The sequence below is a fragment of the Nicotiana tabacum genome, chromosome 2 (genome assembly GCF_000715075.1).
Source record: "Nicotiana tabacum cultivar K326 chromosome 2, ASM71507v2, whole genome shotgun sequence".
NCBI classification, from domain to species: Eukaryota; Viridiplantae; Streptophyta; class Magnoliopsida; order Solanales; family Solanaceae; genus Nicotiana; species Nicotiana tabacum.
The window spans coordinates 89,366,415-89,390,640 of NC_134081.1; the positions used below are offsets into that span (position 1 = coordinate 89,366,415).

The following is a 24,226-nucleotide window of genomic DNA, read 5'->3' on the forward strand; positions in this document are numbered from 1 at the left end:
TACGCGAGGTGACGAGTACGTACTCGGACTTATATGTGAAAAATATATTGGGTTAAGGTCTTAGAAATATTGTGTAGTAAATTGAATAATTGTTGACATTTATTAAATCATCTATTTTGCCATGCCTCAATTCGTATTTGTTGAATTTATTTTTATATGACAATATGATGTGATTATTACTTGTATATTTATGTGGATTCCGTGAATTGATGATTTGATATTTCTTGGAAATTAATTTCATTATGGATTTTTCATCTGTAAATAATTAATTAAATAAGCTTAAGAAGAGGTATTTATATAATTATTAATAATTTAGATTAATGAAGGTGTTGCCCTATACTGAGTATTTTCCATCTCTGTTGATTGTTTGAGGTTTTATATACGTTGCGTGGAGCCTTGTGATTCTGCTACATATTTGGAATTTAGTTGTGGTCAGTGGAAAATTGTAATATGAATTATTGTATTGTGTTGTGGTTTAAAAACTCTTCTTGATGTTATTTATGCTTCCTACCTTGCTTGTTAATGATATACATGTGCTTGATAAGGAAGAGTGCAAAGCACGAAGGGTGATGCCGTGCCATTTGAGAGTGCAAAGCACGAAGGGTGATGCCGTGCCATTTGAATTATATTATCATGTGAGGGAGAGTGTAAAGCACGAAGGGTGATGTCGTGACATTTGAGAGTGTAAATCACGAAGGGTGATGCCGTGCCATTGAGAGTGTAAAGCACGAAGGGTGATGCCGTGTCATTTCATTTATATTATCAGGTGAGGATGAGAGTAAAAGCACGAAGGGTGATGCCATGCCATTATTTTTATATTATCATATATTCTTGGCACGAAGGGTGTTTCTGTGCATGCGAGGACGAGAGACATACATTATATTGTGATATCGTTTTTTTGTGTATACATTCATACCTTTATCTTGAGATGTTATTGTGCACCTATGTTTTCTATATGACTTATAGTCGTTGTTGTCACGACTCAAAATCCATTAAAGATCGTGATGGCGCCGGACACCGCTGTCAGGCAAGCCAACAATACATACTTAGCTTAATTACCCATTTTAGTATTTTTAAAATCAAAATTTCTTCAATGAAATAATAAAGATAAAACTCATAGAGTAAATGATAAATACTTTTAGCAACTAAATTTCTAAAAAATTCACAACCATTCCAAAAATACGGTGTCACAAGTGCATGAGTATTTACTAGGGAATTAAAAATAAAATACAACATCTGTCCAGAATATAAATTAGACAGGAAAATATAATAACTTTGAAGGAGACTCTGTTTGCTGCGAATCGTAATACAGAATGCAGCTCACCTATGTCCCCACAATTATTAACCACACCTCTGCGCCCACAAGGCCGCCAAGAATATATGTACCCGCATAATAAAATGTGCAGCAAGTGCAGTACGAGTATGTAAACAATATGTACCCAGTAAATATCAAGCCTAATCTCGAAGTGGTAGAGACGAGATGGCCGACTTTGACACTCGCTAAGAGTCAATAATAATAAATAAAATAAAAATAGCAATATCTAGATCAACATGATTTATAGAATTTACAATGATTGTCTTTAACCAGCAGAAATAATTAAATTCCTTCAAATGCAGCAATTCTCAATATATTAATTAAATTCCTTCAATTCCACTAAATTTTCAATTTATCAATTAGCCTCATTTGAAATTCCAATAATTTCCAAGTCATCAATTAAATTCCTTCAAATACAACAATTCTCAATCTATTAATTAAATTCACAAACTGCAATTAAAATAGCAAAGTATCGAGTAATAATTATTATTATTAGGCACGGATTCTGCCGAGGTCGTATGGCCCGATCCAGAGTATCGTGTACACTGCCGAGGGACGTGCAGCGCGATCCATAGATGCATCTATCCTGCCGAGGCATTCGGCCCGTTCCACAAGAAAGGACGACATTTTCTTATGTACCTCCGGAAGGAGAGTATATTTATTATAAGATAAATTCGGGAGAATGAACAATTTCTTTTAACAATTAATTAATTTAAATAAAAAATTTAAGCATATGGGATTTTCATATTTTATTATTTTTACCTAACAATTCACTATATATATATATATATATATATATATATATATATATATATATATATTTGCACAAGTAATTCATGCTTTGTGTCCTAAACTACCCGGTCTTTAGCATTAATAGTTGCTACGTACGGACTCTCGTCACCTCGTGCGTACGTAGCCCCCACAATTAGCGATAATTATTAATTTAATTACCTATGGGGTAATTTTTCCCTCACAAGATTAGACAAGAGACTTATCTTGTCTCAAAGTCCACTTTTCGATTACCACGTCGCGTTAAATTCACAATTCGGTGCCGAAAATTCCGAAGCTATCCAAAATTATATAAAATAATTAATACATGTTCAATAATTCGAATTTAGGCAATTGAATAAATTACCCTAACCAAAACAGTAAAATTCTTGAAATTCACCTCGGGCCCACGTGTCTGGATTCCAAATATTTTTGGATGAAAACGTTACCCATAATCTCAAGAACTCAAATATATAATTTCTATCCAATTCCATAACAATTTTCGTGGCTAAAAATATCTTTTTTATAAAATCTAGATTTTTCATCTAAATCTTTGATTTCTAAGATTTACTAGTTATAATTTACTTATAATCTATGTATTTAACTCAAGGGGTGTGAAATTAACTTACCTTCCAATTGCTAGTTGAAATCCCCCTCTCAAAAGCTCTGAAATCGCCCGGAAGTATAGGAAAAATGGGCTCAAAATGTCTGAGCCCCGATTTTAACACTTTCTGCCAAGCATGGGTTTCGCACCTGCGGAAGGTGTACTGCACCTGCGGCTTTTGCACCTGCGGAAAAACCTCGCAGGTGCGAGCTTAACTTGACTCCCCAGCTCTGCATCTGCGCTCTTCTTCTCGTACCTGCGCGTTCGCAGGTGCGCCTGAGATTCCGTACCTGCGATGGTTGGCCTCCACTTCCCTCTTCGCTTCTGTAAATAAATCTCGCATCTGCAAGTGTCACTCCTGCGAGCTGCTGCCGCACCTACGAATGTTGCACCTGCAACTGGCCAAGCGCAAGTGCGATTTTGACAGTAGCTGGGAGCTTCAATTCTGGCTCCAAATTTCCAACTTTGTCCGAGCCTCGTCCGATTGACACTCGGGGTCCCCGGGACCCCGCCCGAACATACCATTAAGTCTGAAATCGTAAAACGAACTCGCTCGAACTCACGAAACGTGTAAAACAACATCAGATCTTTGAATCATACCCCAAACCAATTTGATTCAAACTTATGAACTTCAAGTTCTTCAATTTACTTCCAATGCGCCGAAACATACTTAAACTACTCGGAATGACACGAAATTTTGTGTGCAAGTCTTAAATCACTATACAGAACTATTCCCAAACTCGGAATTTCAAACGGACTCAATTACTCAAAAACTTACTCCAAACCAAATTTAAAAAACTTTAAACCTTCAAATAGTTGATTTTCTCTATTAAGCGCCAAAACGCTCCCGGGTTATCCAAAATCTGATTCGAACATACGCCCAAGTCCGAAATCATCATACGAACCTATTAGAACCGTCAAATCCCGATTTCGGGGTCGTTTTCTAAAAATATTGACCGAAGTCAAACTTGGCCTTTTGAAGCCAACTTAAGGAACCAAGTGTTCCGATTCTAACCCGAACACTTCCAAATTACGAACCATCCCCGCAAGTCATAAATCATTAAAACCACATACGGAAAGTTTTATTTTAGGGAACGGGGTTCCAAAAGTTAAAATGACCGGTTGGGTCATTACATTCTCTCCCACTTAAAAATACGTTTGTCCTCGAATGTGCTAAGGATTGTTCCAGAGTTGTCCAAAATCACAGTTTAAAACTTCGAGCACCTACCCGTGCTACCACAACCAATTGAGAACATTAGCTCGAGCCAATTTGATGATTCTCCCCTTTATTTAGGCAATTAAGTCTTAGAACCCAATTCTAACATCCAGAATTCTTCACCATGCCAGTTTCCAACCTATGAACACCATATCCATCACTACATGATGCACCAATACATTATTGCATACCTTGGTTGAATTTAGACCATGCACCGCACCATTCGCATGCCCATAATAACATCCCCGATAACAATAGTCGAGATTCCACGAATCTGATATTCACAACACACCTCATGATACATATAAGTCCTGTTCCAACTCTTGAAATGCTTCCACGATAGAAGAAATGTGCAGAAATTCATAACCAATTGCCGAGTCAACAAATTATTGAGTCTCTCCTCCTGACTAGAGTCATCACCCCATTATAACCAAATAATGGTCTTTGCTTTTTATTATACTTCATATAATCCGATCGCACTGATCTCGGATCCAATAATCTCGTCTCCCCCAGCATGAGCTACTAAGGCTATAAGCCACCTCAGACACGGCAAAAAGCCTCATATGACGCCATAAGGAGCTAATAGGCTATGGACTCAATTGTGATACATAAGAAAAACGAACTCTGGAAAGGATTTCCCAACCCACATGACTAATTAGACAACTGAAAAGGTGTCATGAACCTTCCTCAGAAAAATGGGACACAAAAACACACAAAATAGAATATAGGGAACTGTACTCAACATCACACTGTTGCAGCCTGCAACCCGATCCGCACAAAAAGAATCTATAAAACAAAAATACTTACCTATCTAGAATGCTCAGTACTTACAAAATATCTGAAAATCGGTCACAAGCACGCTAAGTGCTTCCTTGGAAGGACCGACAGCGCCATACGCTGCAAAACTCAAGCACAACTAAGGTGCGATATATGATCTGAATCTCTAGAGCCATCCTGCTCACATAACACCATCGCTACGCGGAACCTCAACACATAATAATTTTATCAAGCCGTTTCACAACTCACATGGTACAATATAGTATTACATGAAATAACCGACAATGAAACGAAATCCAACGTTTGAATACTCCTCCATAGGGTGCGCTTATGCTGAAATGACCACATCCGGCCTGATATAGAGCCCATATTCATATTCAAATCCATCCACAGACCTCAAGCCGATCCTGATCGCAACATACTAGGCTAATAACCTTTCAAAGATCCATAATAACCCTTTTCCCATAACACACAAGAACAACCATCATAATCGGAACAAACTTCCACAGTCCACAACTAAATGTACCGAGCGCCCTCCAGGCATAAATTCTCGAATCAATGATATTACCACAATCTTCATACTTGGTTTCAATCTTCACTCAATCAAGCGACTACATGCCACTTTTACACAATATTTCTGTGAGACACGCTCCCACGACCTTCCGCACCAGGTAATAAGTCTGCACATCTGTGCTACCGGTTACACTATTATTGTAAAGCATATCAAGAATCTACAAATCAATACACAAGGTCTCTTACACCTGACATCGACCTTAGGTGATGCCGAAAACAATACCATCTTACTTTAAACATCTAAATCCCTTTCCTGCCCATCCGAGCTCATGACATCCTTGTCAACACCAAACTGAAATCTTAAATCCTCAACTTTCGAATTCCATGCTACTTAGTGCACTTAATCACGCAAATGCGCAAAAGTAAAAGAATTCCATCGTAACTCCCGAACCACTAATAGGGTAAACACTTCATCATACAGAAACCTTCTACTTAACTCATTTCAAAAGAACCATTGGAACATGTGACTGAATTCCCATATCCGCAGAAAATACCGGCCTCAAGTAGTGGTCAAAACCACCATAACTTTTCTGGGATCCCTCTACACAAAACATGCCATAATACTTGAACTCCTCCAAATAAAATCAATTACGGCGGTTGTAAAGCCTCGCACGTACTGCCACAAATCACAGGCATAACTCAATGCGCTGAAGGAACTGATCATTGCCACCATCATGCCAATTCAACCATTGTTAGTCATCCCGTCTTTTCCCAATTTATTCTCCACTTGCCTTAGAAATAATAATATCTCCATTCATTACATCACGAACTCAAATTCGCACTCATCTCGAATTTCACGAGACCATGCTATTTCAAAATCCACAAATCATCTCATACACCTCCTTGTGCGCACTTTTGCATCATCAACTGATACACCCATTCTTATACTTCTTTTATGAATCTGAAGTTATTTTCTTTCGTTTCTCTAATAATACACCACAACCTGAAGATAACACAGAGTAATCCAAGCCTCGTTTCATAATCTACGGATTCGAGATCTTTGGGCACCGTACTTTAAAAAAATTTTAAACCCACTAAGACCGTTATTGAGAGTCACTTGCTCTGACTTGTTCCCAAACATGATCAACTCCAAGGCCCTGCTAGCACATGGACACTTTCTCAAGGAAACGCCCAACTGTCTCACTTTCCCTATGCATTACATCTACACAAAGTATAAACTCTGAGTCTTCCAAAAACCTGAATATGAATCTATAAGGCCAAATATGGCACACATTCCCCAAATCCTTTGCTCAAATTACCACTGGGGTTTTCTTCCCTTAGTTGCAATGACCCACCAATACACCGATAATTAGGAACTTCACAAATAGACAACCATGCAATCCAATTGTAGATGGTAGGACTCTCCCACTTAGCTTGAAGCTACAATTACATAACTCTGGTCTTCATCGTTGACATGATCCTGCACACGCAACTTGCCGAAACACTAGCCACATTTACATATTCAATCTCTTACCGGGTAGCCAGAAGAATTCTTCGCAGAAGCTTCGTCAACACCACGCGACCGGTAACCTGCTCATAGAAGAAAACCCACCATTGGAAATTACATGCCGACATATTCCAAGCTCATTCACCAGCTACACTAGTCTGTTTATTCCTCATGGATGTTAACTAAAGGTGCGACAATACATTCCAATCCAAAGTCATGTTGTATCCTTCTTCATATTAAGCAACTCCCTCATGTTGTATCCAATCTTCCTCAATATAGCAGCTAATATAACAACTTAAGTCCGTAGACCTAGTCACTGTCCATCCTAAATCCCAAATCACTTCAAACTTTCCTCAAGTCGTGCAGTTGTCCTACCACATAACTCATATGCTACCTTGCCACTCTCCTTTAAGCAACTACTCGACTTCTGTTTCTCACACTTGGCCTCCTAGGAACTTAACCACCACAAGACACCTTTCACATGTCCTTCCTCATCCTTCGTTGTCCAGTTGTTGCCTTAACTAAAAATCTATCTCTATAGAACTTGAACCAATAGGTCGTTACCAGCTTTGAACCTTTCATAGGATCATCCTTCTCGAGCCATCAATACTAGGAACAATGCTTCGACCCTGAACCACTGCACACCGCGATCTCTAACAACTGCTTCCCCTATACCAATTTCTAACACCCCGCCATGAAGGCGAGTTGAAGAAAACTATAACAACGGCAAACCTTAATGCATTTAACAAGGCGATAACACCACATCAAAATTTAGAACTCTACCACGCTCGAAGATATCAGGCTTCGTTACTCCATCAACCCCAAACCTGAACATTCATAATCCAATTGCCTTTTCTCTGTTGGAAATAAAACATGGAACCTCTGAATCATGTACTGGGAAAAACCTTCTTCCAAGTCGTTTACTGCCCTGACACCTAGACAGGCATTCTACCATTACATAAACATTGTGCGATAACAACACATGAATCGTCATAACAATCAATGCCAAATCTCAAGACCTTAGGTAGTATTGACACTGAACTGAAACGATAGAGAGGCCTTCCGCAAGGTGACGACCATATCCCAATTAATTACACAGGGAGAAACATCCTGCACTACATCAGTAGTACCATTAAAAATTTCCTCGATCCCTAGTTTATAACAAGCGCTTCACGTTGCATAAGATTGAATAGGAAGGAAATGAAGGCATAAGCCTCAAAAGAATCGAATCGCACGATGAGGAATCAAAAAGGGAAGTTTAGACAAGAGATTTACCTTGTCTCAAAATTAGACAAGAGACTTATCTTGTCTCAAAGTCCATTTTTCGATTACCACGTCACGTTAAATTCACAATTTAGTGCCGAAAAATACGAAGCTATCCAAAATTTTATAAAATAATTAATACATGTTCAATAATTCGAATTTAGGCAATTGAATAAATTACCCTAACCAAAACAGTAAAATTCTTGAAATTCACCTCGGGCCCACGTGTCTGGATTCCAAATATTTTTGGATGAAAACGTTACCCATAATCTCAAGAACTCAAATATATAATTTCTATCCAACTCCATAACCATTTTCGTGGTTAAAAATTTTGTTTTTATAAAATCTAGTTTTTTCATCTAAATCTTTGATTTCTAAGATTTACTAGCTATAATCTACCTATAATCTATGTATTGAACTCAAGGGGTGTGGAATTAACTTACCTTCCAATTGCTAGTTGAAATCCCCCTCTCAAAAGCTCGTCCAGAAATGGAGGAAAAATGGGCTCAAAATGTCTGAGCCCCGATTTTAACACATTCTTCCAAGCAGGGGTTTCTCACCTGCGGAAGGTGTACCGCACCTGCGAAAAAGCCTCGCAGGTGCGAGCTTAACTTGACTACCCAGCTCCGCATCTGCGCTCTTCTTCTCGCACCTGCGCGTTCGCAAGTGCGCCAGAGATTCCGCACCTGCGATGGCAGGCCTCCCCATCCCTCTTTGCTTCTACGAATAAATCTCGCATCTGCGAGTGTCGCTCCTGCGAGCTTCTGCCTTACCCGCGAATGTCGCACCTACGGCTGGCCAAGCGCAGGTGCGATTCTGACAGTAGCTGGGAGCTTCAGTTCTGGCTCCAAATTTTCAACTTGGTCCGAGCCTCGTCCGATTGACACTCGGGGTTCCCAAGACCCCGCTCGAACATACCAACAAGTCTGAAATCGTAAAACGAACTCACTCGAACTCACGTAACGTGTAAAACAACATCAAATCTATGATTCATACCCCAAACCAAATTGATTCAAACTTAAGAACTTCAAGTTCTTCAATTTACTTCTAACGCACCGAAACATACTTAAACTACTCGGAATGACACGAAATTTTGCGTGCAAGTCTTAAATCACTATACTGAACTATTCCCAAACTCGGAATTTCAAACGGACTTCAATTACTCAAAAACCTACTCCAAACCAAATTTAAAGAACTTTAAACCTTCAAATTGTTGATTTTCACTATTAAGCGCCAAAACGCTCTTGGGTTATCCAAACCTCGATTCGAACATACGCACAAGTCCGAAATCATCATACAAACCTATTGGAACCATCAAATCCCAATTCCGGGGTCGTTTTCTCAAAATGTTGGCCAGAGTCAAACTTTGCCTTTTAAAGCCAACTTAAGGAACCAAGTGTTTCGATTCTAACCCGAACACTTCCAAATCCCGAACTAACCATCCCCACAACTCATAAATCATTTAAAACATATACGGGAAGTTTTATTTAAGGGCACGGGGTTTCAAAAGTTAAAATGCCCGGTTGGGTCATTACATTCTTTCCTACTTAAAAATACGTTCGTCCTTGACCGTGCTAAGGACTGTTCCGGAGTTGTCCAAAATCACAGTTTAACACTTCGAGCACCTACCCGTGCTACCACAACCAATTGAGCACATTAGCTCGAGCCAATTTGACGATTCTCCCCTTTATTTAGGCAATTAAGTCTTAGAGCCCAATTCTAACATCCAGAATTCTTCACCATGCCTGTTTCCAACCTACGAACACCGTATCAATCACTACACGATGCACCAATACAGGATTGCATACCTTGGTTGAATTTAGACCATGCACCGCACCATTCACATGCCCATAATAACATCCCCGATAACAATAGTCAAAATTTCACGAATCTGATGTTCACAACACACCTCATGATACATATAAGTCCTATTCCAACTCTTGAAATGCTTCCACGATAGAAGAAATGTGTAGAAATTCATAACCAACCGCCGAGTCAATAAATTATTGAGTCTCTCCTCCTGACTAGAGTCATCACCCCATTATAACTAAATAATGGTATTTGCTCTTTATTATACTTCATATAATCTGATAGCACTGATCCCGGATCCAATAATCTCGTCTCCCCCAGCATGAGCTACTCAGGCAACAAGCCACCTCAGACACGGAAAAAAGCCTCAGATGACGCCACAATGAGCTAATAAGATACAGACTCGATTGCGATACATAAGGAAAACTAACTCTGGAAAGAATTTCTCAACCCACGTGACTAATTAGACAACTGAAAAGGTGTCATGAACCTTCCTAAAAAAAATGGGACACAAACACACAAAATAGAATATAGGGGACTGTACTCAACATCACACTGTTGCGGCATGCAACCCGATCCAAACAACATAACCATGGCGGCGTGCCACCCGATCCGCACAAAAAGAATCTATAAGGAAATATTTACCGAGCTAGAATGCTCATTACTACAAAATATCCGAATATCGGACACAAGCACGCTAAGTGCATAATACCATCCCTGGAAGGACCGATAACGTCATACACTCCAAAACTCAAGCACAACTAAGGTGAGATATATTATCTGAATCTCGAGAGCCATCCTACTCACATAACACCATCGCTACACGGAACCTTAACACTTAAGAAATTTATCAAGCCGTTTCACAACTCACATGGTACAATATAGTATTACATGAAATAACCGACGACGAAACGACATCCAACGTTCGAATACTCCTTCATAGGGAGCGTTTATGCTAAAATGAACACATCCGGCCTGATATAGAGCCCATATTCATATTCAAATCCATCCACAGACCTCAAGCCGATCCTGATCGCAACATACTAGGCTAATAGCCTTTCAAAGATCCATAATAACCTTTTTTCCCATAACACACAAGAACATCCATCATAACCGGAACAAACTTCCACAGTCCATAACCAAATGAACCGAGCGCCCTCCAGGCCTAAATTCTAGAATCAGCGATATTACCACAATCTTCATACTTGGTTTCAATCTTCACTCAATCAAGTGACTACATGCCACTTTTACACAATATTTCCGTGAGACACGCTCTCACGACCTTCCGCACCAGGTAATAAGTCTGCACATCCGTGCTACCGGTTACACTATTGTTGTAAAGCATATCAAGAATCTACAAATCAATACACAAGGTCTCCTACACCTCACATCGACCTTAGGTGATGCCGAAAACAATACCATCTTACTTTAAACATCTAAATCCCTTTCCTGCCCATCCGAGCTCATGACATCCTTGTCAACACCGAACTGAAATCTTAAATCCTCAACTTTCGAATTCCATGCTACTTAGTGCACTTAATCACGCAAATGCGCAGGAGTAGAAGAATTCCATCGTAACCCCCGAACCACTAATAGGGTAAACACTTCATCATACAGAAACCTTCTACTTAGCTCATTTCAAAAGAACCATTGCAACATGTGACTGAATTCCCATATCCGCAGAAAATACCGGCCTCAAGTGGTGGTCTAAACCACCATAACTCTTCTGGGATCCCTCTACACAAAACATGCCATAACACTTGAATTCCTACAAAGAAAATCAATTACGGCAGCCGTAAAGCCTCGCACGTACCGCCACAAATTACATGCATAACACAATGCGCTGAAGGAACTGATCATTGCCACCATCATGCCAATTCAACCATTGTTAGCCATCCCGTCTTTTCTCAATTTATTCTCCACTTGCCTTAGAAATAATAATAGCTCCATTCAATACATCATGAACTCAAATCCGCACTCATCTCGAGTGACCTTATTTCACGAGACCATGCTGTTTCGAAATTCACAAATCATCTCATACCCCTCCTTGTGTGCACTTTTACATCTTTAACTGATACACCCATTCTGATACTTCTTTTATAAATTCGAAGTTATTTTCTTCAGTTTCTCTAATACTACACCACAACCTGAAGATAACGCAGAGTACTCCAAGCCCCGTTTAATAATCTGCTGCAAAAGCTCGATACTCAACCATACTACGGATTCGAGATCTTTGGGTACCGTACTTTAAAATTTTTTGAACCCCCTAAGACCGTTATTGAGAGTCACTTGCTCTGACTTGTTCCCAAACATGATCAACTCCAAGGCCCTGCTAGCACATGGACACTTTCTCAAGAAAACACCCGACTGTCTCACTTTCCCTGTGCATTACATCTACACAAAGCATAAACTCTGAGTCTTTCAAAAACCTGAATATGAATAGATAAGGCCAAATATGGCACACATTCCCCAAATCCTTTGCTCAAATACCACTGAGGTTTTCTTCCCTTAGTTGCAATGACCCACCAATACACCGATAACCAAGAACCTCACAAATAGACAACCATGAAATCCAATTGTAGATGGTGGGGCTCTCCCACTTAGCTTGAAGCTACAATTACATAACTCTGGATACACCGAGATTCTTTCTTCATTGTTGACATGATCCCGCACACACAACTTGCCAAATTTCTAGACATCCTTCTATTAACCTTTAAAAAACACTCTGAACCACTAGCCATATTTATATATTAAATCTCTTACCGGGTAGCCAGTAGAATTCTTCGCAGAAGCTTCGTCAATACCACGCGACTGCTAACCTGCTCACAGGAGATAACCCACCTGTGAAAATTACATGCCGACGTGTTCAACCGTCGCTGATTGGGTACAATTACTACGAAATCAGTAAATCATCCTGAGTCCGAGCTCATTCACCAGCTGCACTAGTCCGTTCATTCCTCATGGATGTCAACTAAAGGTGCGACAATACATTCCAATCCAAAGTCATGTTGTATCCTTCTTCACATTAAGCAACTCCCTCCTATTGTATCCAATATTCCTCAATATAACAGTTAATATTATAACTTAAGTCCGTAGACCTAGTTATTGTCCATCCTAAATCCCAAATCACTTCAAACTTTCCTCAAGCCGTGTAGTTATCCTACCATGTAACTCATATGCTACCTTACCACTCTTATTTAAGCAACTACTCGACTTTTGTTTCTCACACTTGGCCTCCTAGGAACTTAACCACCACAATACACCTTGCACGTGTCCTTCCTCATCCTTCGTTGTCCAGTGGTTGCCTTAACTAAAAATCTTTCTCTGTAGCACTTGAACCAATAGGTCGTTACTAGCTTTAAACCTTTCTGAGGATCATCCTTCTCGAGCCATCAATATAAGGAACACTGCTTAGACCCTGAACCACTGCACACCGCGATCTCTAATAACTGCTTCCCCTATACCAATTCCTAACACCCCACCGTGAAGGCGAGTTGAGGAAAACTATAACACCGGCAAACCTTAACGCATTTAACAAGGCGATGACACCACATCAAAATTGATAACTCTACCACGCTCGAAGATATCAGGCTTCGTTACTCCATCAACCCCAAGCCTGAACATTCATAGTCCGATTGCCTTTTCTCTACTGGAAATAAAACATGGAACCTCTGAATTATGTACTGGGAAAAACCTTATTTGAAGTCGTTTACTACCCTGACACCTAGACCGGCATTCTACCATTACATAAACATTGTGCCATAACAACGCATGAATCGTCATAACAATCAATGCCAACTCTCAAAACCTTAGGTAATATTGATACTGAACTGAAACGATTGAGCGGCCTTACGCAAGGCGACGACCATAGCCCAATTAATTACACAGGGAGAAACATACTGCACTACATCTATAGTACCATTAAGAATTTCCTCGATCCCTAATTCATAACAAGCGTTTCAAGTCGCATAAGATTGAATATGAAGGAAATAAAGGCGTAATCCTCAAAGGAATCAAATCGCATGATAAGGAATCAAAAAGGGAAGTATTCCTAACAACCCTGTAGCCTCTCGAAGATAAGCACAGATGTCTCTGTACCGATCCGCAAGACTCTATTAAACTTGCTTATGACTCGTGAGACCTATGTGAACTAGGGCTCTGATACCAAGTTGTCACGACCCAAAATCCATTAAAGGTCGTAATAGCGCCGGACACCGCTGTCAGGCAAGCCAACAATACATACTTAGCTTAATTACACATTTTAGTGTTTTTGAAATCAAAATTTCTTCAATGAAATAATAAAGATAAAACTCATAGAGTAAATGATAAATACTTTTTGCAACTAAATTTCTAAATAATTCCTAACCATTCCCAAAACCCGGTATCACAAGTGCATGGGTATTTACTAGGGAATTAAAAATAAAATACAGCATCTGTCCAGAATACAAATTAGACAGGAAAATATAATAACTTTGAAGGAGACTCTGTTGGCTGCGGATCGTAATACAGAATGCAGTTCACCTATGTCCCCATAATTATTAACCACACCTATGCGCCCACAAGGCCGCTAAACATATATGTACCTGCACAATAAAATGTGCAGCAAGTGCAGCATGAGTACAAAAATAACGTGTACCCAGTAAGCTTCAAGCCTAACCTCGAAGAGGTAGAGACGAGATGGCCGACTTTGACACTCACTAAGAGTCAATAATAATAAATAAAATAAAAATAGCAATATCTAGATCAACATGATTTATAGAATTTACAATGATTTTCTTTAACCAGCAGAAATAATTAAATTCCTTCAATTCTAATAAATTTCCAATTTATCAATTAGCCTCATTTCAAGGAATAACAACAATTTCCTTAACAAGCAGAGATAATTAATTCTTTGAAATTCCAATAATTTTCAAGTTATCAATTAAATTCCTTCAAATGCAACAATTCTCAATCTATTAATTAAATTCATAAACTGCAATTAAAATAGCAAAGTATCGAGTAATAATTATTATTATTAGGCACGATTTCTACCGAGGTTGTACGGCCAGATGTAGAGTGTCGTGTACACTGCCGAGGGACGTGCGGCACGATCCATAGATGCATCTATCCTGCGAGGTGTTCGGCCCGCTCCACAAGAAAGGAGGACATTTTCTTATGTATCTCCGGAAGGAGAGTATATTTATTATAAGATAAATTCGGGAGAATGAATAATTTCTTTTAATAATTAATTAATTTAAACAGAAAATTTAAGCATATGGGATTTTCATCTTTTAATATTTTTACCTAACAATTCACAATATGTATATATATAACAAATAATATTAATTAAACAAGGAATACAATTTGTACAAGTAATTCATGTTTTGTGTCCTAAACTACCCGGACTTTAGCATTAATAGTTTTTACGTACGGACTCTCATCACCTCGTGCGTACGTAACCCCCACAATTAGCGGTAATTATTAATTTAATTGCCTATGGGATAATTTCCCCCTCACAAGATTAGACAAGAGACTTACCTTGTCTCAAAGTTCACTTTCCGATTACCACGTCACATTAAATTCACAATTCGGTGCCGAAAAATCCGAAGCTATCCAAAATTATATAAAATAATTAATACATGTTCAATAATTCGAATTTAGGTAATTGAATAAATTATCCTAACCAAAACAGTAATATTCCTAAAATTCATCCCGGGCCCACGTGTCCGGATTCCGAAAATATTTGGATGAAAACGTTATCCATAATCTCAAGAACTCAAATATATAATTTCTATCCAATTCCATAACTATTTTCGTGGTTAAAAATCTCGTTTTTATAAAATCTAGGTTTTTCATCTAAATCTTTGATTTCTAAGATTTACTAGTTATAATCTACCTATAATCTATATATTTAACTCAAAGGGGTGTGGAATTAACTTACCTTCCAATTGTTAGTTGAAATCCCTATCTCAAAAGCTCTGAAATCGCCCGGAAATGGAGAAAATATGGGCTCAAAATGTCTGAGCCCCGATTTTAACACATTCTTCCAAGCAGGGGTTTCGCACCTGCGGAAGGTGTACCGCACATGCGGCTTTCGCACCTGCGGAAAAGCCTCACAGGTGCAAGCTTATCTTGACTGTTCAGCTCCGCATCTGCGCTCTTCTTCTCGCATCTGCGCGTTCGCAGGTGCGCCCAAGATTCCACACCTGCAATGGCAGGCCTCCCCTTCCCTCTTCGCTTATGCGAATAAATCTCGCATATGCGAGTGTCGCTCATACGAGCTTCTACCACACTTGTGAATGTCGTACCTGCGGCTGGCCAAGCGCAGGTGTGATTCTGACAGTAGCTGGGAGTTTCAGTTCTGGCTCCAAATTTTCAACTTGGTCCGAGCCTCGTCCGATTGACACTCGGGGTCCCCGGGACCCCGTCTGAATATACCAACAAGTCTGAAATCAGAAAATGAACTCGCTCGAACTCACGGAACGTGTAAAACAGCATCAAATCTATGAATCATACCCATACCAAATTGATTCAAACTTAAGAACTTCAAGTTCTTCAATTTACTTCCAATGCGCCGAAACATACTTAAACTATTCGGAATGACACGAAATTTTGCGTGCAAGTCTTAAATCACTATACAGAACTATTCCCAAACTCGGAATTTTCAAATCCCGAACCAACCATCCTCGCAAGTCATAAATTATTAATAATACATATGGAAAGTTTTATTTTAGGGAGCGGGGTTCCAAAAATTAAAATAACTGGTTGGGTCATTACAGTTGTTGCTTACTGTGTGCCTTCCACTTTATTTCTTTTATTGTTATTGATTTTTCTCCTACCATGTTGGTATTGTTATATATATACACGGTGAGAAAGAGATAAATGCACGAAGGGTGTTGCCATCCCAATTGATTTGGTCTACATATATATATATCTCCTACCATGTTGGTATTATTATATATATACACGGTGAGAAAGAGATAAATGCACGAAGGGTGTTGCCATCCCAATTGATTTGGTCTACATATATATATATATATATATATATATATATATATATATATATATATATATATATATATATATATATATATTGGGTGAGAATGAGACAAGTGCAAGAAGGTATTGCGGTGCCATTTGATGTGATATGCTGAATATATTTCTCACGCCAGGAAAGTTAAATGAGGTATCACATGGTGATATTTATTTGAAAGAATTATAATGGAAAGATATTTATTTGAAGGAAGTATATCCAAAATATATTTATTGAAAATGATTATATTATAGAAACTTTTATTGAAAAACTTATAGATAAAAGATGTATATCTTGAAGGACTTGATTAATTGGATGTAGTTGTATTTATTATTCGTTTGAGCAATATTTATAGTATTCATGTTGCTTTGCAGTTTAAATCACTAGTTGATTGGTGTTGCTATCACTGCTATTTATTTTCTATTATTTTTGTATGCTATATTGCACAGGTTATTTGACTAGTGAGTGTCTTGACTGTACCTCGTCACTACACCACTGAGGTTAGTCTTGATACTTACTGAGCACTAACCGTGGTATACTCATACTACACTTCTGCACATTTTTATGTAGAACCAGATATTGAAGATATCGTATTCGGACAGAGATTTGATTATGATCGCAAGGATTGAAGGTAGGACTGCTTGGTCATCGCAGTCCCTTGGAATCTTTCCATTTTATTGTATTGTTAAATTCTTATTCGAACAGTATTGTACATTCGGTCCTCGAGATCATTCCATGTATTCAGTTAGAGTTCGTGACTCAGTATTACCAGTCTTGGGAGGTTGTATTAAATTATATATTTTTAAAAAAATGGCTTAAATTATGATTATAATCGGCTTACTTAGTCTTAGAGACTAAATGCTATCACGACGTCTGTGGTGGGATTTTTGGGTTGTGACAACTAATCCGTGTAGACTATTAATTTTCCAATATTATATTTTATATACCATTATTATATGTAAAGAACTATTTTACGTATATTTTAAATAAATATAATACATTAGTATACTCAAATCAGTAACCATAATATTCCATTATATAATCAATGGTATATTAAGTATTACATATTTAGTATACGGTGGATATAGTATAACAAAGTGTGTATATATATATATGTGTGTGTGTGTGTGTGTGTGTGTTGTTATTCCTTTTCTATTATGTATATCAATATTTGACTTTTTTATATATATATTGTATTTCTTCTAAACATTAAATTTATCTATACAAGAAATAAATATACCTCGAATAATATAATAAATTAATATACTTAAATACTCATATATTAGTATACAATGAATATACTATATAGTATATATAGTATAACAGATTTCATACTTACATTATATAGTATATTGTATAGATTATACAAATATAATATAATAATATAAGATAAATATGCTATAACAGATTTCATACATTTATTATATTTGACTCCCATATTATATAGATTACATCTCTCACTCATTTGAATGAGTTCATCTGAATTGGGGTCGATTTGGTTAGGCTTAATTTTAGGGATGTAGAGATATTTTAGGAAAATTTAATTGTATTTGAATTGTAGTCAATTTGCTAAGCTTAAATTTAGGGAATGTTAAGAATTCTATTAAATTTTGCTAAAATTTAGGAATCTTCATTTAATATAGGTTGAATAATGTCCGTAGAGAGATTCTTTTAACTTGAATATATATTAATTATATAAAATAAAGATAATGATATTGTATAATATGTAAATCAATAGCTAGTTGCAGATGATGAAATATACTAGCTATAAAGTTGTAGTTATGTAAACTTTTTTGAAAGCTGTCGTTGAGGATATATGCAGCTCACACTTTGAAATGATTAAGGGGTCATTCCCTATTTTAATATCACTTTGATGAGATATACCATTGCCATAATGTCCAAATGATGCTTGAAACACTACCCATATACCATATAGTTCCTACAAGGTGTACTATATATATATATATATATATAGTACATTAGAACGAAAAATAAACATGGTCTATGACTAGCTTTGGATCCTTGAATTCTGTGACAAAGCTTTGCTAGCAATAAAAGTTGAATATTTTTGCTCGATTAGCAGGCCTCCCAATGGGTACTTAGAAAATTATGAACAAGATTTATGAAGCTACGTCTATGAACAAGATTATTATACAAATAGCCGGTCGAATTTACTATTTATTTTTTAAGCTTATATATATATATATATATATATATATATATATATGCATGTATTCAAATAACCATCGGTTATTTGTAGTTTAAGATTTAGATGGGCGAGGTACGAGTATATGGGTTAATTCTTCAATTTTTAATTCCAATGGTCCAACTAGGTGAGAGCTGGTGGTATGTTTTTTTTTGGGATAAATGTTGTTATTTCTGGCATAACAAATTAGCAGTTCAAAATGCTTACTCTTTTGTAAGTACTCCTTAGTTGGGAATTACTTGTAAATTGACTCAGTGATGGCAACGTTTAAGATGCAGAAAATATACAGGTTCCTTTATTTAACAAAATGAAACTAACTCAATGCACTGAAATGGATAATAGGAAGGGGGGACTGGGCAGCTGTGACATTATTCAACAAAAAGAGGCAGATACTTTCAAGAAACTGAAGTTGATCGATCTAATCGAAGTATAATTTCCACTAATCATGAGATTAAATATACCATAGTTTGAATACAAATGAAAGAAACAATACTTCAGTCAGTACATATGACGAGTAAGTATTAGTTAAACACTAATATGTAAATACATATACTTTAACGGTAAGAACGTGATCCAATTCGTCTATTTCTATAATAAATAATAGGAAAAGGTGCTTTCACGATAAAGAAGATTACAAAAGAAACGGAGTTGGAAATAACACGCTGTTTTGTTAATATCAAGTATTCCTCTTTTTATGAAGGTTTATATAGTTGGTATAACTTGGATTTACTGTTCAAATAAATAAGTTTTCACATGGGAAGAGAAGCCAAGAAGTAAAATTAACATCCAACAGAATTAATTAGGGATGAGTTCAAGGATTACATGGAAAATCTGGTTCTAGAAATGTAAAACTACGTGATAATGTCTATTCATATGGAAAACACATATGTTTACCCGTAAAATGGTACAGTTGAATTTATACATAGTTTCTAGATAAATAAATTAATTTGACCCTGAAATAATAAAATAATCAAAGAATTATGCAATACTTAGCCTTAGGATATAGACGAAACAGCAGAAGCAACAGTTCCGGGAACAGGATTTCCGGGCACAACAACAACGAAATCAAAAAGTAAGAAGATAAGATTGTATTGAGCTTTGTATAGAATGTAGCGTAGGTTTGCCAAAACACCAGCAACTCCATCATCTTCATCTCCATCCTCACCAATACCAGCAACTGCTACATCACTTCCATCTTCATCCACTCTTCTACCAATAATTGTTACATCATCTCCACCCTCACCCACTCTTCCACCGGCAATTGCTACATCATCTCCCACGGCCGCACCTGACCATGAAGAAGGTGTTCCTCTTCCACAATCCCCAGCTCATGGGAATTTAGGGCCAAATTATGTTGCACTTTTTGAAGATCCACAAAGGAGGAGGAATATTACTCTTTTGGTCTCTACCGGATGCAACTTGATATCCCGGAAGGTAGAGCTTGCTAATTATCTGAAGCCTTTGGATTCGTTGTTTAATTCTTAATCTGCCTGGAAATATCTCAAGGTGGGTTCCCCTACTTCCACCGGAATTAAAGCTTATGCGCCGTACACGAGGGAAAAAGGGGTTTCCCCTGTGCTCGACTTGACCGTAGTTCGCTATGCCCATAGAACTCCGGGTAATTCCTCAGGCCAGTTACCCTTAGCCACTTCTAACTTTTTCTTGAGGTTTTGAATAATCACTTTGTTTGTCAACTCCGCTTGACCGTTTGCTTTCGGATGATAGGGTGAAGATGTGATCCTCTTTATTTTTAAATCTTGGAGGAACTTTATAATTTTTGCACCGATAAACTGTGGCCCATTGTCGCATGCTATCTCTTTTGGTATTCCGAACCTACAAATTATATTTTCCCACATGAAATCCACCACTTAGAGTTCTCCGATCTTCTGATAAGGACCTGTTTTCACCCACTTAGAAAAATAGTCAGTCAAAATTAAAAGAAATCTCACCTTTCGGGTAGCCGGTGGCAGTGGTCCAACAATGTCCATCCCTCATTTCATGAACGGCCATGGGGACAGAGCCGAATATAAGGGTTCTGCCGGTTGATGCACTAGTGGTTCGTAGTGTTGACACTTATCACAATTTCATACGAAGTCTTTGGTCTCTTGTTCCATGCGGGGGCAATAATATCCTGCCCTTACCAACTTCAGCACTAAGGAAGAGATTACCTCCGCACAGATCAGCTTTTGGCAGAGCAGCAGCAACATATCGCTCGCCTTTCGGAACTGGAAGCCAAAGCTGCTGAGGCTATTGTATTGGAAGCTCGTTTGCGGCAAAGCGAGCAAGAAGTTGTAACCGTTATCCAAGGAATTGGCCCGCTGATGGTAGGATATAATCTCGTATTTTAGTTTCCTATTGCACTCAAATTTACTGCACTTTAATTAAGTTTGAGTTTTAATTGCTAGTGTTTTGCACTAGTTGTGTCTTTTATGCCTTTAGGAGCGATTCCGAACTATGTAGATGTTATGGAATTAATTCAAGCTATTCTGGAGCTTTGAAGTCTGAGTAAAAGTCCAAGGATTAAGTGTAACAACCCGACTTATCGTTTTAAGAATTTACGTCCCGTTCAATGACTTAAGATTTCGAGCAGCCTCGCAATATATATTATGACCCGCGTGTGTGATCGAGTTTGAATTATGGATGATTCGGAGTGATTTGGGACACTTAGTTCCTAAAAAGGGAGCTTAAGACTTAGGATTTTGACCGTAGTCAGAACTGTATGAAGACGACTCCGGAATGGGGTTCTGTTGGTTCCGTTCGCTCAGTATGATGATTTTGGACTTAGGAGCGTGTCTGAAAAATTATTTGGAGGTCCGTAGTAGAATTAAGCTTGAAATGGCGAAACTTAAAATTTTGAAAAGTTTCACCGGGGGGTTGACTTTTTGATATCGGGTCGGAATGCGATTCCGAGAGTTAGAACAACTCCGTTATGTTATTTCGGACTTGCCTGCAAAATTTGACGTCATTCCGGGTTGGTTTGATAGGTTTTGGCACGAGGTTTAGAAGTTGAAAGTTTTTGAAGTTCATAAGTTCGATTTGTGGTGTGATTTGTATTTTCGGCATAATTTGATGTGATTTGAAACCTCGAGTGACTCCGTGATATATTATGAGACAGGTTAGTATGATTGGACGGGGTCCCGAGGGGCTCGGGTGTGTTTCGGACCAAATTGGAGCTGTTTGGACTGTTGTTGCTGAAGTCTGGTTTCCTTCTTCGCGAACACGAAGGAAGTCCCACGTTCGCGAAGAGGAGTTTGAGGGGCTGATGATTTGTCCTTCGCGAATGCGAAGCTATGAACGCGAACGCGAAGAAGGAGCAGGGTAAGCCTTCGCGAACGCGGCCCAGGCAACGCGAACGCGAAGAAAAAAAGGAAGATAGGGGCCTGGGGTCGTTTGGCCTTCGCGAACGCGAAGCTTGGAACGCGAACGCGAAAGATTTGGTCAGCTGGTCATCGCGAACACGACGAGGACTTCGCGAACGCGAAGAGGAAATGATGGGGCAGAAGCAGTTGGCCTTCGCGACACGGCGCGATGCTTGTCACGCGAACACGAAGAAGGATTGGAGGCAGCTGCATTTTTAGCCTTCGCGAACGCGAAGGAATGGTCGCGAACGCGAAGAAGGTGTATCTGGGCAGAATTAAATGTCCCAAAAATGGGGGTTTGAGTTCATAACTCAAAATCAAATTGGGAGCTCGGTAGAAGGCGATTTTTGGAGAGATTCTTGCGTGGGTTTTGGGGATAAGTGATTCTTATCCAGTTTTGATTAATTTCCATGATTATGTCTTTGAATCCATCATTTAATTCGGATTTAATGGAAGAAAAATCATGATTTTTGTAAAATCTTCCAAAAATAAAAATTTAAGATTTGGAGGTCGATTTGTTATTGGAATTCGATAAAATTGGTATGGTTGAACTCGCATCAGAATGTGTGTTCGGATTTCATGAAAATTATGTCGGGTTCCGAGAGGCGAGTGCCGTGCTGACTCTTTTTGACTTTTTGGAATAAATTTTTAAGTTGACGTATTATTATCCGGAATTATTTCCGATGAATTTTAATGAAGTTATATAATTAATTTGGATAGATTTGAATGGCCCGAAGGTCAATTCAAGCAAGAAGGCGATTTTGGAATATCGGCATAACTTCAAAGAGGTAAGTATCTTGCTTAACCTCGAGTGGGGGAAATTTTCCTTAAGCATTGAGTCTTATGTACAACGTGGGTAATTGAAAATCATGTACGCGAGGTGACGAGTACGTACTTGATTTATATGTGCAAATTTTATTGAGTCAAAGTCAGCATATTGTGTAGTAAATTGGATAATTGTTGGCATATATTTTATCATCTACTTGTCGTGCCTAAACCCTTGTTGTTGACTCTGTTGTTATATGACAATATGATGTAATTGTTATTTGATTATTTATGAAATTTCGTGAATTTGCTGGCTTGATAATTATTTGAATTTAATTTTATTTTGAATTTTCCCCTCTACAAATAATTAATTAAATGATCTTATGAAGAGGTGTTTATATAATTATTGAAAATTTGATCTTTTATGAAGACTTTGCTTTATGTTGAGTAATTTCTATCTCTATTGATTATTTTTGGGTGTTGTACACATTGTGTGGAGCATTTGGCTATTTGTTGTGAAATTAATTGACTTGGTTGTAGTTTTGAAATTTGGTTGTAGCCATTGGGCAAATTGTGATATGAATTGATTTTTGTTATGTTGTTGTGATAATTTCCCGTGTAAATTGTTGTGTTGAGTGAGTTGTTATTTTAGGTAGATAAGGGTGGCATTTCACCGTTGTATTTGTTGGCTATTGATATTATCTGGCGGAGCGATAAGGATGTCTATAGGAGCGATAAGGGTGGCAATAGGAGCGATAAGGGTTGGTATTGATATTGTCTGGGCGGAGCGATAAGGGTGGCTATTGTCACGGATGATATATGATGATGTGGGGTTGTGGTGTTGAAAATTTTCATGTGATGTTGTGATTTTCTTGTGTTTATTTTTATACCTTGTGCAACTTGTCTTGTTATTACTAAATTGATAATAATCTAATTTTATCGAAATTGGGAGCATGTGGCTATTGCCAGGCAGTTTATAAAATGAAATGTGGGCACGAGGTGCCGTGAATTGTGATATGAAATGGAGATATTGGCACGTGAATTGTCCGTGCAGTTGTGATATGAAACGAGGGCATAAGGGCACGAGGTGCCGGGCAAATATGATGATTTAA

General features: G+C 38.0%; 1 protein-coding gene across 1 annotated transcript in view; it reads right to left on the minus strand.

The window, feature by feature from the left end:
* Positions 1 to 19,303: 19,303 nt before the first annotated feature.
* The window catches only part of LOC142167193 (uncharacterized), a 43,736-nt gene continuing 38,813 nt past the window's right edge, over positions 19,304 to 24,226 (minus strand). Inside the window, exons 7-9 of the mRNA XM_075227353.1 lie at positions 20,828 to 20,887; positions 20,115 to 20,301; positions 19,304 to 19,408 (exon numbers count right to left, since the gene is read on the minus strand). Of these exons, the coding sequence (XP_075083454.1) occupies positions 19,304 to 19,408; positions 20,115 to 20,301; positions 20,828 to 20,887 (352 nt within the window). The remainder of the gene's footprint in view (positions 19,409 to 20,114; positions 20,302 to 20,827; positions 20,888 to 24,226) is intronic.